The sequence below is a fragment of the Balaenoptera musculus genome, chromosome 7 (assembly GCF_009873245.2).
Source record: "Balaenoptera musculus isolate JJ_BM4_2016_0621 chromosome 7, mBalMus1.pri.v3, whole genome shotgun sequence".
NCBI lineage: Eukaryota > Metazoa > Chordata > Mammalia > Artiodactyla > Balaenopteridae > Balaenoptera > Balaenoptera musculus.
In genome coordinates this window covers 40277537-40293014 of record NC_045791.1, presented here as the reverse complement: position 1 = coordinate 40293014, position 15478 = coordinate 40277537, and the positions used below count along the sequence as shown (strand labels likewise).

At 40.8% G+C, this 15478-nt stretch overlaps 1 protein-coding gene across 5 annotated transcripts in view; it reads left to right on the top strand.

Annotated features, from left to right (window-relative positions):
* The window catches only part of ACVR1 (activin A receptor type 1), a 125274-nt gene extending 110349 nt beyond the window's left edge, over positions 1-14925 (top strand). For 3 of the 5 annotated variants that reach the window (XM_036858193.1, XM_036858194.1, XM_036858195.1), the window contains 3 exons: positions 2143-2340; positions 12818-12948; positions 13705-14925. In XM_036858193.1, the coding sequence (XP_036714088.1) occupies positions 2143-2340; positions 12818-12948; positions 13705-13839 (464 nt within the window). In that variant the 3' untranslated portion in view covers positions 13840-14925. The remainder of the gene's footprint in view (positions 1-2142; positions 2341-12817; positions 12949-13704) is intronic. The other 2 variants (XM_036858197.1, XM_036858196.1) reach the window with 1 other exon arrangement.
* Positions 14926-15478: the final 553 nt, after the last annotated feature.

Genomic DNA, 15478 nt, shown 5'->3' with positions numbered 1-15478 from the left:
AGACCGCAATTTATATTAATTTTTTACTTTATACCTAGAAATTAAGGATCACTTGTTAGAAATTATGTTCTATTATTAATACTGCAAAACTACCAGTATTTTAGCAAAAATACCAGTATTGTATTTTCCTAACTTTTGATCATAGAAAAATTCAAGCATAAAGAAAGATTGAAAAAGTAGTATGATGGTCATTCATATCTACAACACCTAGATTCAAGAGTTATTAAAATGTTGCCAAATTTGCTTTATCTGTATGTGGCTAAGTGTATATATTTGCAAATTCATTTGAAAATAAGTTGCAAAGTCACAACTCTTTACTACTAAATACTTCAAAGTGCATCCCCTAAAAATACTTCTCTTGCATAATCACAGTTTATCACACCTAAAAGTTATTGATTATGCTTTAATATCATTTAATAGCCATTTTCAAATTTTTCCAGTTTTTTCAAACAAGAATTGAGGCACATTGCATTTGGTTGGTTTGTCTCTTTAGTTAGTGTAATAATTATGGATGACTGGGAAACAAATTACCTCTAAAACTTAGCAGCTTAAAATAACACAAATTTATTATCTCACACAGTCGGTCAGCAGTCTTGGAACAACTCAGGTCCATGGTTCTGGCTCAGGATCTTACAGGGGTAACAGTCATACCGTCAGTCAGGGCTGCAGGCATCTGAAGGCTTGGCCGGGCCTGGAGGAACTTCTAGGATGGCTCACTCACATGGCTGTTGATGGGAAGCCTCAGTTCCTTGTCATGTGGTCCTGTCCAACGGGCTGCTTGAGCGTCCTCATAACACTATGAATGAGCCCAGAGAGAGCAAACAGGAAGCCATATGCCTGCTATGCCCTAATCTTGAAGATGCACATACTCTTCTGCCATACTCTGTTTGGTAGTCCAGCCCACGCTCAAGGCACGAGGAATTGAGTTTCCCCTCATGAAGGGAGAAGTTTCAAAACACTTGTGGATGTATTTTTAAACCACCACAGCTAGTATTTCTATTCTCTATTTAAACTGCACCTTTTTTGTATTCTGTTATCTTCACTCTTTGGTTCTGGAAATGGTGGAGGGGCATGTATGATTTGTGAAATGGTCATAATGGCCATAGAATCTTAGGGTTGATTATAAAAGTAAGGAAAAGAGGAACCAGTCTGATCTAGTCAAGTGCGTTGCCAATATCTTTGGTAATTATTAGGGCTGAGATAACACGCGTGCTATCTCCCTTGCTTTCTATGGAGTCATCAGCCATGGAGTGGGAGGAGAACATTCTCCATAGATGACTTGAGGGATCCCCGTTGGGTTACAAAGGTTTACATGGTCTGCTTGCTCCAGTTTGGCAATTTTCGTTATTTTGAGTGTTACAGGAATCACTTTCAGTTGGTCTGCATATGCATCAAAAAGTGATTCCATTCTCAAATAAACCATGCACGTATCTGTCTATTCCCCTTGGTCTGTGAGGAATGCTGGGTCTCTCTAATTGGCTGAGGAATTTGGAAATGAGTCATGGTTTAAGATAGTGCTTCAAAACCATTTAACTTGATAGTTGTGCTTTGAATTGAGGGCCAGCTTAATGTTCTCTGTACATGTGGCTGCAGAGAAAGAAAGCCCTGTGGGTTTGGTCCACGTTACTGTTCAGATGAGCGGCCCTTTTTTAGGGACGGAGCAGGGCCCGGAGCAGTCGGCCCTTTATGTAATGATACATTACCTCAAAGTCCCTGCCTCACATGGTTTGAGGTTTGTGTTTGCAGACTAGTGGGAGCTGTGCTGGAGCCTGAGAGCTTAATTTGCTCTTTGTTAAGCCACTCTGAGGCTCCCATTTAACAAGTGAGTCTGTTTTCCTGTGGATTTCGAACACTGGCCTCATATTGGTTTGGTGTATTAGTTTATTATTTACCCCAAACTTTTTGTCTCTGAGGTTCATATATTAACCTAAGAGCCTCAGAATGTTTCTGGCATCAGCCCTATTTCCTGCTCTCAACAGAGGTCATCGCAAGGGCACTCCAGAGATGACGCTGGGTGTAATGCGGCAGTCACCATGGACGCCACAAGAGGGCGCTGTTCGTTGGGTTTGGTTTAAAATCCTTCAGCAGCCATCTGTGCGAAAGGAAGGGAGCGGATTGACAATGTTGTCTTCTTCCTTTCAGGCCTGGCAGTCATGCATTCCCAGAGCACCAATCAGCTCGACGTGGGGAACAACCCCCGTGTGGGCACCAAACGCTACATGGCCCCCGAAGTTCTAGATGAAACCATCCAGGTGGATTGTTTCGATTCTTATAAGAGAGTCGATATTTGGGCCTTTGGACTTGTCTTGTGGGAAGTGGCCAGGCGGATGGTGAGCAATGGTAGGTATCTGATCTCAGATAATATTGTCCTTGTCCGAGTCCTCTTGATTCTGCTGCCTTTGAAAGGGCAAAGGGAATATTGAAGTACACATTGTTCCATGAATCATGCTTGTGAAGCTGTTGGCATTTATATTTGCTTTATGGCTGGTAGGTGGAAGGCGCGTAATGGCAGTCTGTTTTAACTGCAGGAGGGGAAACCGTGGTGGAAAAAGTATTTCTGCAAGAGACTACTTATTCCTTGGTTTGTTTTTTTTTTCATCAGTCCATATTTTATTTTTCCTTCCTCCGTCCTTATTCTGCCTTTTTTTCCCACCCTTCCTCCTTCTTTGCTCTTTTCCCAAGTGAGTTTTATCATGAGAAGGCTCAAGGAAATCTAAGGGTGAATTCTGCTATTATAGATATTTTTACTTCTTAAGTTTGGATTATTGAGAAAAGATTCAGGTTGCACACTCAGAATTCACTCGTTTGTAAGAAACAGGCTGTACCTGCAAAGTAAGTGACGTTTACATTCAGGAAGCCCTGAATAGGAGGCTGGTGCTGGTCCTCTTATAAATAAGCTTCATGAAATGGTGTTGCCTTAGCAGCTAGGGAAGCATGTGTCTTATCGATAATTTTTTACCCATGTTCCCTACAGTGAACTTTCACCTCCATCTTTCAAATCAGCCACAAATACATTGTTGAACTTTAAGTTCACTGTATTCTGAAAGCACTACATATACTCATTCAAATAGCACATGCCCCATCTACCCACAAAGTGGTTATTATAGCAGAATCTCTTGAATCGACCTCTTCATACCTTCACAACTGGAAGTCCTATTTCACAAAGAATGTGTCTGAAATTGTTCCAGGAAAGCAGAAGAAAATGCTATATATTTAAATTAATATTCATTTTCAGGAGATATTTTACCCTCCTGGGACCCACTGGAATCCTAGATTTGAAGTATTAAAGAAATAATGCATGAAGTCACTGACATATGTGCTCCATCCCACCTTCCACTCATATTTTCTTGTAAGGATTGAAATTTGGGGGGCAACTACAATTTTCAAGAATAATAGCCAGAGAGTAGGAAGTTCTGGTTCTGTGAGCGAAGTGAAATTGGGGTAACGTAACATAGTTTTAGTGTGCAATAATTTAAGTTGTCAAGCCTTTGTGGTAGCTTTTTTTCCTCCCTAACAGCAGAGTGTGTTTGCTTTTAACACTCTTAAGGGTATCACAGACAATGTTTTAAATTAAACATAAACATACATGCATTGTAACCAGACAGTTCTTTTAAAGTTTGTTTTTGTTTTTTGTTTTTTTTTTGGATGGAGTCATGAACACTTTCTTGGTAACTGTTTCTCAATTGTTGAGAGCTACTGACTTGCATTTTGTGCCATTCAAGTGCCTTGAGAATTGTTTGCAACAGAGCGATTGTTTTGCTGATTTATAAAGTTCTGAACTTTGCCTGAAATTGCACAGCGACTTCATTTCCCCATCCCCCTCCCTAATAATTCTTGAGTGCCTTAGAGTTGAAAATCAAATTCTAATTAGTTTATTTTAAACACTTTAGAGAAGGATTGGTGTCATTATAAACTGTGTGGTGGGGAACTTGCCCCAGACGAAGAGGAAGTTAATATTCCAAGGCCAGGATAGTCCAGTCCAGCTATGGGTGCTGGAGCCATGCCAGGCAAGCCTGCGTGATGAAAGGCAAACTTGGCAGAAACTTGGGATTTGGGCTTCGTAAGAACTCATGTTGCAAATTTGTTCCCTGTGTCGCAGGCTTAAACCCAAATGGCTTTCAAAGATCGGCTGTGATTAATAGGAGTCAGTTGGAGAATAGAGCCATAGTTTTCTTGATCTATCCTGTGTTTAACATTATTTTTGGACAAAATATCGTGCAGGGTAGAGGAAGAGAGACTATTTTGGTTGCTTTCTGATTTACTGATCTCCCCCTTACATCATGGTTTAGATTGTTCTCTAGTTACTAAAATTTTGTGGGTTGAGCTTCTGTGGTGTGGTTTGATTTTTAGGGGGAGGTAAGGGTATGTCATGTCTCATTTTAAATCAGCTACTGTCCCTTGGCAATGACTAATTTGATATTTCCCCTTCTCTTTCTCTAGTCCTCCTTCTCCCATGAATATTCACATGCACACAAACACACACACACAGAAATCAGTTTATCCAAACTCAAACTTGAAAGTGTTCAGTGCTGCTTGCATACCTGTGAATATTTTTGTTATTACTACCCCCAAACAGAAAAATGAGTGGAAAGAAAAACAAGAGAAATTTGCCTTTACCTTCCAATATTCATGTTTCTTTCCACTTCTTCTCTATGCAACCATGTATATATTTTTTTACTTAGTTGTAATCATAGTGTAAATATAATTCTGTATCATCTTTTTCATTTGTGTTTCTTAAATGCTGTTAGTCTGTTTTTATTTTAGATGGTCCCATGATATTTCATTAATTTGACCATTTCCATGTTGTCAGACATCCTCTTTCCTCCATGTAGACATCTTTGTTCGTACAACTTTTTCATTTGGGGAATTAATCTGAAAAAAAGTAGACCTATTAGGTCAAAGAATTTGGATGTTTTTATGGCTTCACACATACTGCCAAGTTGCTTTCCACAAGAGTTGTTCTAATTTACAATATCCCGCTCACCCCAGGGTGTGATGTACGTATTTCACTTTCTTACTAGCTTTAAGAACTGACATTAAAGGATATATATTTTTGAAATTATTGCATATTAAATGTACCTCATTTAAATATATGAATATCTTAGGGAGGTCATTATAATTATGCATCTTTGAGTTTCTGAGTCCATTATAAAAACTGATGACCAGATAGTTCTCTTGGAGTAATACAGTCCTCAAGTGAACCACGAGTATAAAAATATGTCGCATTTTATATTTTCATGGGAATTTTACATTTCTTTGCTAATAATAATACACTTCCTGCTGTGTCTGTACAGGAAATGAGAGTTAAGTCCATTTTCGCATCTGAAAATTTCTCAGTAGTGTCTTTTGGAATTTACTGTTTGTGTTTAGTTTGACACTGAATTTGGAATTAGTCGGAAGGAAAGCCATTTTCTCACCATTTCCGGGTGAATTTTCTATATGAATCTAAGGCAGGGGTTTGCTTGAATCACTAGTTCTTAAGCTACAGAGCGTGCAGCAGAATCACCTAGAAACACAGAGTACTGAACCGTCCCCAAGAGTTTCTGATTTAGTAGGTCTAGGGTTGGACCCAGGATCTCCCTTTCTAGCAGGGCCCCAGCTGATGCTGTGCTGCTGGGTCAGCGACCGTACTCTTGGGATCTCAGGTTAAAATGGAATATATCGGTCTCACCCAGGCCAGGAAATAAAGACTGTCCCTGGGATGCTGACACAGCCCATCTGAGCAGGATTTCCTGATTTGTGTTCTTATGCTTCAGGTGAAGCTTGCTCTCTCTTCCAAGCTGAAGAGGGGTCCCTTTCTCCTCTGAGTCTTGTAGCTAGGCCTTGGCCTTTCTTTCTAGATTTTTGCTACTTCTCTGGCAGTGTTCTTCCTTTCTTCCTTGTATAGTTCTGCAGACACACTGGTTTCTGGTTACCTGGGTTCAGTGTGGTGTGAGGACAGAAATTGACACGTGGATTCCACAGATAAATGGGTGCATCACAGCTCTTCACGTGTGCCATTTAGCTTTGGTCTGATCAAAAACTTCTAGTAGCCCCATCCAAGCATCCTGCAGCAGTTCCCTCTTGAGATTGGAAGTCCTCTCTCTGGAACCTCAGCCTTTGGTGTCACACCTTGTTTGGATCCCTGTGTGCAGAAACGCCAGAGTTGTTTTGCTCTAATACTGTGGTCATCTGCTTACGGATTTAAAAGCTAACCAAAATGATCTTCACTGTCCCTCCTGTAGCACATCTTTGACTGTGGCATCATCCAGGCAGCATGAGCCTCTGTTATACTTTTCACGTGTTTCCTCTTCGCTGCCCACAGGAGGGCTATGTGGACCTACTTTTGTTTCACTGTGACTGGCTTTGGTTATTCCATTTTGTGATGGAACCCAGTGTTGAAATGTGTCAAAAAGCATTTGTACCTCACTGAAAAAACCCTGCTGGCCAAGCTGCATCTCTTAATGGGGTGGGGACTAGGAAATACTTGTTAGAATAAGCTTATGTTTGGCATACATACTTCGGAAAACCTCTTCTAATGAGCCCTTGGGCTTGTTAAGCAATGGCATGTGCCTCAAGTTCCTGAGCACAATGGGCTTGTATATGGAAACCATGACAACTCTGATTTTCTTCAGCAACTTAATATCCAATGTGTTTCACGATTTTAGTTCACTACCTTAGTGTACATTAAGGTTTGAACAAAGGGAAGACTCATATTAGGGAAAATTTTTAATATCCATTCAAGCAATTTCTTTCAGGTTTGTTTTATTTCATTTGAGCCTTTAGGTGAGTGGTTGGGGGCAGGAATATGGAGGTGGGATTTTTCTCTCACTGATTCCTGGAATTTTGTGTCCCTGATTTAAAGATCTAGACCAAAGGAGGGCAGTCAACTGACCTCACGACAAAATAACCAGAGGCCAGCACAACTTTACTGGGTATTGTTCACTGCTTACTGGTCTCTTTTCCTTGACACATCTTTAACAGCAGGTGTCTCCACCAAGACAAGTATCTGTGGTGTCAACCTTATAAACAGCCCCAGCATCCAGTGAATGATACATTCTTCTTCTCATGAGACGTCTGCAGCTAGCAAACGCTTGGAAGTCTTCTGGAGCTTCTCCCTCTAGGTCTGAGGGTGTGTGAGATGTAAGGCATCTTGTCAAAGCTTGACTCAGAGCATGGCTGTGCATCTCTCCTAGGCCCTTTGACCTAGGCCCTTTGACCTTTCTTCTGACAACTGTAACATTAATAAATATTTTTAGTAGGGCCTGACTGTGAAGCAATCTGTGAACCATTTATTTTGGCTATGCCACATTGCTGAGAATCCCAGGAACAGAAATTACTTGTAACAGATTTCAGATAATGCATTTAGTCTTGATTTGAATAATGTGCATGCTTCCATATGCCCATGAATTGCAGTGGGGATAGCAGGATGGGGTCACCACTGCCACACAGACATTTTGCCTAGCAGGGAACAGAGCTGTCCTGCCAGCTCTGTTCCTGTTTCTGAAAGGAGTACCTGCCCCGGGGAGAGGCAGGGCTTCCCAGCTAGTGCGCCTTGTTGGTTCCAGGAGCGCCTGAGGTACTGGTTCTCTGAAACCTCCAGCGGCAAGGCAGCACCAAGGGCGACCAGAAGCCCCTGGGCTGTCGTCCCCTCTGCTGTGAGCAGCTCCATCCGTTTATATATTAGTCATTTTTGATGTGGGCCATGGCTTGAAAACTGTGTTTGAAATCCTTCTGTGAGGAATGTTAAGGAAAGTGACACAAATAGTTGATACACCTTTTTGAATCCTGTTCCTACCAGGAAAAAAATGCCTCTCTGGAAACAGTGTTTCCCGAGATTCTCTCATACACATACTACCTTTATGATTTCTTTTCATATCCAAATGCCCCTTGTACCATTATTTTCTTAATCATTTAAATCAGCTAACTTTTTCAAACATTTCTTTTTAAAAGGAAATTAACGTCACAACTGGAAGTGGGAAAACCAGTTATCCCATGGCATTAAAGGGAAGGTAACGTTAATAATACATATGCAGGTGTTTAATAAGACAAAAAAGTTTTGTCCGTGAACCATATCTAATTTTCTCACAGGCCACCCCTGAAGGAAAAACTGTATTAACTTAGAGTCCTATCAGAAGCCAAACATGAACCACTCTCCTTCTCTGTAAAATGGCTTTAGTCGTAATGTTCTAATCTCTGAAGGGCTTCATAATTCCTGGAGGAGTTCATTGTTAACGGCAGCTCTCTGTAGGGATGCAGATGCTGGGGTCTTGCTCCCCTTGCCTGTTACCTGGGTGTCCACCCAAGTTGCGGTGCGGTGAAGAGAGACCGCGGAACATGAAGTGAGCAGGCCGTTGTGACGAGATTAATGCATTATCCCATTTGGGGCTTGTTGGGAAGAATTCTAGAATACAAACAGAGAATTGGATTCTGGTTAATGTTTGTTTGTCATTAGTTAGCTGTGAACTTGGACAAGTACGTTTTCCCTGGGTGGTCCTCAGCTTCTTTTTCTGAAGGAAAGGAAGGCTGTGATCTGCATGATTCTGACATCCCCTGGATCTGTCTTTGCCTCACCTTCAGATTATTCAAATGATAGCCAAGTCCACAGTCCCTTATCTGCAACTGGGAAATCCCCAAAGCTTTGAGAGCCAAAAGCTTTTGGTTTGGGTAGGGAGGGTCATGAGGAAGGCCTTGTTTCCAGAGACTTGCATTTTTAGAAAGACCCCTCTGGCGTTTCATGGGGTTTGAAGGTTGTTTCTAGGTTGTTCTTATTAATCTGCACATTTGCTTTGTGATGTGTACTTTAAGGGTGTTGGAACTAAGACCTGGCAATTAAGGGGTTTACTCAGAACCATGCAGCAAATTAATGATAGGGATATTGTTGGTAAATATATATTTGCCCCAGAGAAGAGAAAACTTTCGGTTAGACACATGTCCAGGAAAAAAAAAATTGTATAAATCAGATACACATGCCCAAAGTTGTGGGGAGGAGGTTATGAATAGTTTCTCTGATTCTCTCTGTTGCCCTTCGAGTCGCACCCCCTACCATGGAAAAGCGAGGCCTGGCACGGTTCGGCCTTCCTTGACCACTGTTTAAGAGCTCCTCTTGCACTGCATTCCTGGATCCTCTGTTGCTTGTACCACTCCTTTGGCACTTGAAGTACTCTGTATTTTTAGTTGCTTTTCCTGAATTCACGCTGTTCTCTTCGCTGGCTCACGATTTGGCAGTTGCTCGTTGGGTGCTGTTGTAAAAGGACTGAGAGTCCACTTTTTCTCTGGCAGAGTGAGGAAGTAACTTCCTACCTTGACAACACAGGTAATTTCACAGTCTGACCTTGACCACTCACCCTCCCCACCACCATGTGCACTGATTTCAGCTACAGGGAATTTCCCTCCTCCTCTCCAACATGGGAGGATCATTTGTAACCCCTTGTCTTTGTCCCATATCACCCGCCCCCAACCTGGATTGCCCCCTTTCCTTGGCGTATTCTTGTCCCATCCTCTCCACTTTCTTGAAAACTCATCTTTCTATGTTCAGCCAGGCCCTAGCTCCCAGAAAGCTTACTTGTGCTTCCATGGCACCTGCTTTATATCGGGTACTTAAACCACATAGGTGTTTAGTTCTCTGAGACCCACTGAGCACCATGCCCCCCCTCACCTCTTCTCCCTGGTCCTACTTTGTAGTTTTTTTTCATGTTTTCCTTTCCCATTATTCTCATCACCAACATCACATCTTTACTTTTATATCCCTAGTGCCAAGGACAACCTCTGGCTCACACAGTTTAAGGGACCAAAATGGTTTTAGAGCCAATTTAGGAACTCGCAAGTAAAACTTAGTGAGAATTTCCAATCTATCTTTGCCTTTCAAGATATAAAGTATACAAAGGGGTGAAAAACATTTTTGAGGTTTTTTGTTTTTGTTTTTTTTTTTTTAAACAAGATTTCCATTATCTAAGGAGAAAAGAGAGGGACTTGTCCTCATCTTCCACTAGACTTTGAGTTCCTTGAAAACTGAGAGTATGTCTTATACTTTTATCATCCTCAACATTTAGAATGGTTTTCCACACATGGTCGGTATGTAATATACTTTATATTGATTGAAATAATTGCTTTCCTTGACCAGAGGGTGTTCCATATGACTGCTGGAGTTTATTAATTAATTAATTTATTTATTTATTTTTGGCTATGTTGGGTCTTTGTTTCTGTGCGAGGGCTTTTCCCTAGTTGCAGCAAGTGGGGGCCACTCTTCATTGCAGTGCACGGGCCTCTCACTATCGTGGCCTCTCTTGTTGCGGACCATGGGCTCCAGACGCGCAGGCTCAGTAGTTGTGGCTCACGGGCCTAGTTGCTCCACGGCATGTGGGATCTTCCCAGACCAGGGCTCGAACCCGTGTCCCCTGCATTGGCAGGCGGATTCTCAACCACTGCGCCACCAGGGAAGCCCCTGACTGCTGGAGTTTAATACCAGGTTTATTTTATGCTGGGAAAGCATGACCAACATCAGATGGAAACAGTCAACAGTTTGACCAATGGTTGACAAAAGAGGCATGACTAAGTTCCAGGCATGATCAATTAAATGGTCTTTTTAAACTTGATTCCTTTTGTTAAAACATGGCAGTATTTAATAAGATTAAAATATGGAAAATATAAACCCAAGGGAAAACTTCATCTTTGTATAGTGAATTTTATTGTTGAGTATCCCCAGATCCTATGTTTTTAAAATCCAGCCATGCTTTTTTTCTTTTGCATTTATAGAAAAATTGATGTTCCCATAACCATTCCCAAGCTAGCCAGGCAAATTACTTCAAATAGCTGGCTGTTATGCTAGATTTTAAAGACTGAAACCAGGCTATTAAATATATTCTTCTTCAGAAAAGTTGAGAGGTGGTGTCGGGCACAATCCTACTGTTTCTTATAAGTTCATGTGGCCCTTATAAAGGTATAAATTATCTTGCAGGTCTGTGTCCAGCTGTATTTTATGTGATGTCTCCTAGTAATATATGTACTGAAAAGAATTAAAATATTGTTGAATGCTTCCTGGGGTCCTTACAAGAGAAGTAGGTAAGGTCTCTGAGATGAGGTATCTCAAGACTTCTGAAAGCAGTGGTTTATGCCCAGTCTGAACTGTTTATGATTTGTCAGGAAAGGTTTTAATCCATTGACTAATTCACATTACAAACACAGTCAAGCAATGTGGGTAAGTTAGTCTTAAATATCAACTAGAATTTTTAAATTTAGACTACATTCCATTTTTAAAATAAACTCTTGAATCTGCGTAGTTTAACAAAACTGTAGTATTTAACAGGTGTTCCTTATCATGACTAATCTTTTTCATAAATGGTTTGTCTTTATATGGAATTTGTGAGAACAACTTCTCACTGTTAATTTCTTTGATAAATGAAAAGGCGATTGAAGCTTTTCAGGTAGCTTATAGGTGCTAGAAAAACTTAAAAATGATTAAAACAGCCTCGTCCCACCTGCGCCAACAATCACTCTGATAGGTATTTAGGAACAGAAGAAAGTTACATGGAGGAAGGAAAGAGGGCAGTAAACGAATCCACTGTCCTCATTGTTGAGGCCTTTGATGATGAGAGAAAAAAATAAGGGATTTTCTGGGTCTCATTTCTATAAAGGAAAGAATCAACTTTCTAATTCTAAATTATTGCTTTGAATTTTTCTGTTTGTGGAACTACTTTCTTTGTGAAAAGTAAGGAACTGATGTAATTTTGCTGGGAAAAAAGGTTTCTAAGGCATTGGAAACCATGCAGGGGCAGAAGCTGAAATTAGCCACTTTCACATTTGCTTGGGAGTAAGGGAAAAGTTCATTCTTTTCAGCCATTCTTCTGCCTTTCCAAAAAACTGTCCTCTGCATTTTATTTTGTGCCTTTGATCTGAGAGGAATTAATAGAGCCATCAAACAGACAGCTGTGAATGACAGAGGGTACTCAGAACATACAGAATGAATGAGTGAGGAAACAGTATTTCATATTACATTACTTGCATCCTCCCAATTGGAGGGATTATTTTATAGCAATGCCTTTTCCCCTAATCATAAAATAAGGGGTATTTTGATGATGGTCTTGGATTGTTTGTTTGCCTCCAGCTCTAGTTGTGGCCAACTTTTTATTTCAGTTTATGGTTCGAAAACACTAGATTCATGTACCGTCTTTAGGTATTTTGTCCTTTTAAAAAAAATTTTATTTATTTATTTATTTATTTATTTTTGGCTGTGTTGGGTCTTCGCTGCTGTGTGTGGGCCCTCTCTAGTTGCGGCAAGCGGGGGCCACTCTTCACCGCGGTGCGCGGGCCTCTCACCATCGTGGCCTCTCTTGTTGCGGAGCACAGGCTCCAGACGCGCAGGCTCAGTAGCTGTGGCTCACGGGCCTAGTTGCTCCGCAGCATGTGGGATCTTCCCAGACCAGGGCTCGAACCCGTGTCCCCTGCACCGGCAGGCAGACTCTCAACCACTGCGCCACCAGGGAAGCCCTATTTTGTCCTTTTTAATCACTGAAGAGACTCTTGTTCTGTCTCCTGTGCCCTGTTGGGCGCTGCAGAGCTGTTTGTATGCACTCTTGGAGCGTTTTGTTATAATTACATGAGAGGTAGTCATGTTTTCTTCTAACAATTATTGTTCCTCCAGTTCTCTGCAGGGCTTCTATTTATTGCTTTGTTTTCCACTTATTTTAAGACCTACCTGTAGCGTTCAGAATCACCCTGAAGTTTGAGGAAGGTGATCAGTACTTTTTCTGTCACGTTGTAACCTGCAACAACCATCAATACAACCCTGGGAGCCTCTACTCTTTTGCTAACCCAACACAATTCTTGTCCATGTGTGTAGGTATTGTGGAGGATTACAAGCCACCGTTCTATGATGTGGTTCCCAATGACCCAAGTTTTGAAGATATGAGGAAGGTGGTCTGTGTAGATCAACAGAGGCCCAACATACCCAACAGATGGTTCTCAGACCCGGTAAGAGCAATGCTTTCTTAGTTTTAGAGCTATACTTAGCTGTTTGCTATTTGCATTCTCTTGATTTTTCAGCTGGTAGAGTTCTTGAGTGATCTGCCCTGTTTCTTTCTCTCCCTGTTTTATGTAAAAGAGCTTTAGACCTAGTTGAGCAGGTTCACAAAATGGTCTCATTCTTGAAAGAGCCATTTCTGATAGATCTTGCTAATGAATGACAACATTCACAAGATTTTCTACCCTTGATTAGCTCCAGGAATTGGGAGATGCATTACTATGCCACTGGCCCTAGGACTGCAGTTTCACATGTAAACCAAGAGACCTGAGTGATGCTTTTTAACCTCTTTTCTATCTCTGCATCTCCTCCAAACATAGGCTGTTTAATGCTGACAATCCTTATTGCTGCTGTTAAGTAGTAAGTAGAAAATCTAAGGCATTGAGAAATGACCCTATTTGCATATTTCAGTTTTAACTCTGGGTTAGTGTTATAGCTTTTAGCACCATAAAACCATCAAGGGGTCCACACTGGTCTGTGTAACTAACTTGATAAAGTCAGTTGGTAGCATTAGGAGTCCAAAGGGCAGAGTTTAAGAAACTCAAGAGTGGTTTCTTCATCAGTGGCTATGGCCTTGATTATTTGTGTAAGGAAAATGGTAATAACATCACTTGAACTTCACAAGACCTGCAGAGCCCAGGAAAACAGTTGATATAACATCTGCCCAGCTACTTTTTCACTGTGGTGTTGGTTCTTTCTCTCCTCAGACGTTAACCTCCCTGGCCAAGCTGATGAAAGAATGCTGGTATCAAAATCCATCTGCCAGACTCACAGCCCTGCGTATCAAAAAGACTTTGACCAAAATTGATAATTCCCTAGACAAATTAAAAACTGACTGTTGACATTTTCATGGTGTCAAGAAGGAAGGTCTGACGTTGTCGTCGTTGTCCAGCTGGGACCTAATGCTGGCCTGACTGGTTGTCAGAACAGAATCCATCTGTCTCCCTCCCCAAATGACTGCTTTGACAAGGCAGACAGACATCTTACCCGGCCGTGTGCTGGGGAGACACCAAAACCACCCTAACCTCGCTCAATGACTGTGAACTGGGCATTTCACAAACTGTTCACACTGCAGAGACTCATGTTGGACAGACACTGTTGCAAAGGTAGGGAACTGGAGGAACACAGAGAAATCCTAAAAGAGATCTGGGCATTAAGACAGTGGCTTTGCATATCTTCACAGGTCTCCTAGACACTCCCCACGGGAAACTCAAGGAGGTGGTGAATTTTTAATCAGCAATATTGCCTGTGCTTCTCTTCTTTATTGCACTAGGAATTCTTTGCATTCCTTACTTGCACTGTTACTCTTAATTTTAAAGACCCAACTTGCCAAAACATTGGCTCCGTACTCCACTGGTCTGTCTTTGGATAATAGGAATTCAATTTGGCAAAACAAAATATAATGTCAGACTTTGCTGCATTTTACACATGTGCTGATGTTTACAATGACGCTGAACATTAGGAATTGTTTATACACAACTTTGCAAATTATTTATTACTTGTGCAGTAGCAGTTTTTACAAAACTGCTTCATGCATATGTTAAAGCTTATTTTTATGTGGTCTTATGATTTTATTACCGAAATGTTTTTAACACTATACTCTGAAATGGACATTTTCTTTTATTATCCGTTAAATTCACATTTTAAGTGCTTCACATTTATGTGTGTAGACTGTAACTTTTTTTCAGTTCATATGCAGAACGTATTTAGCCATTACCCATGTGACACCACCGAATATATTACTGATTTAGAAGCAAAGATTTCAGTAGAATTTTAGTCCTGAACGCTGTGGGGAAAATGCATTTTCTTCAGAATTATCCATTATGTGCATTTAAACTCTGCCAGAAAAAAATAACTATTTTGTTTTAATCTACTTTTTGTATTTAGTAGTTATTTGTATAAATTAAATAAAATGTTTTCAAGTCAAAGTGAAGTTTTTCAACATGTAAAAAAGATCTACATATTATAAGGCATTTTCTTGTGGGAACAATAGAAGCACAAAATTAACTTGTAAGTCGAATTTGCTTTTTAAAGTCTATTAATGAGCCTGAGGGTTCTAGGGGGATGCCTTCCAGTTTGAATTTGGTATCAGAAAATTTAGATGTTGGGTTTTTTTTTGGGGAGGGGGGCTGTGATTTTATTTTTTTCTTGTTCAGTTTCCCCAGCCTTGAAGTGAGGGTAACAGACTTGTCTGAGCTGCCTCCTTCACAGGGATTTGTGAGTATAAGTGGAGGGAAGGAGGTTAAACCATTTTGTTTAGTATAAGGTCCTATGTGAGGGGAAAGCGGTCTTATGCATCTTACCTTGCTGCTTTGGGAGAGTCCACTGTTGGCTTTTTTCACTTCTTGGTGTTCAACGGGATTGAAAATGTAGAGTTTCGAGTAGCTCAATAAGAGTAGAGGTTCTACTCTTATTCTGGAATTTTCTGGAATTTTCACCAGAGGTAAGTTAATAACTTCATTAGTATATATTCACTAATAT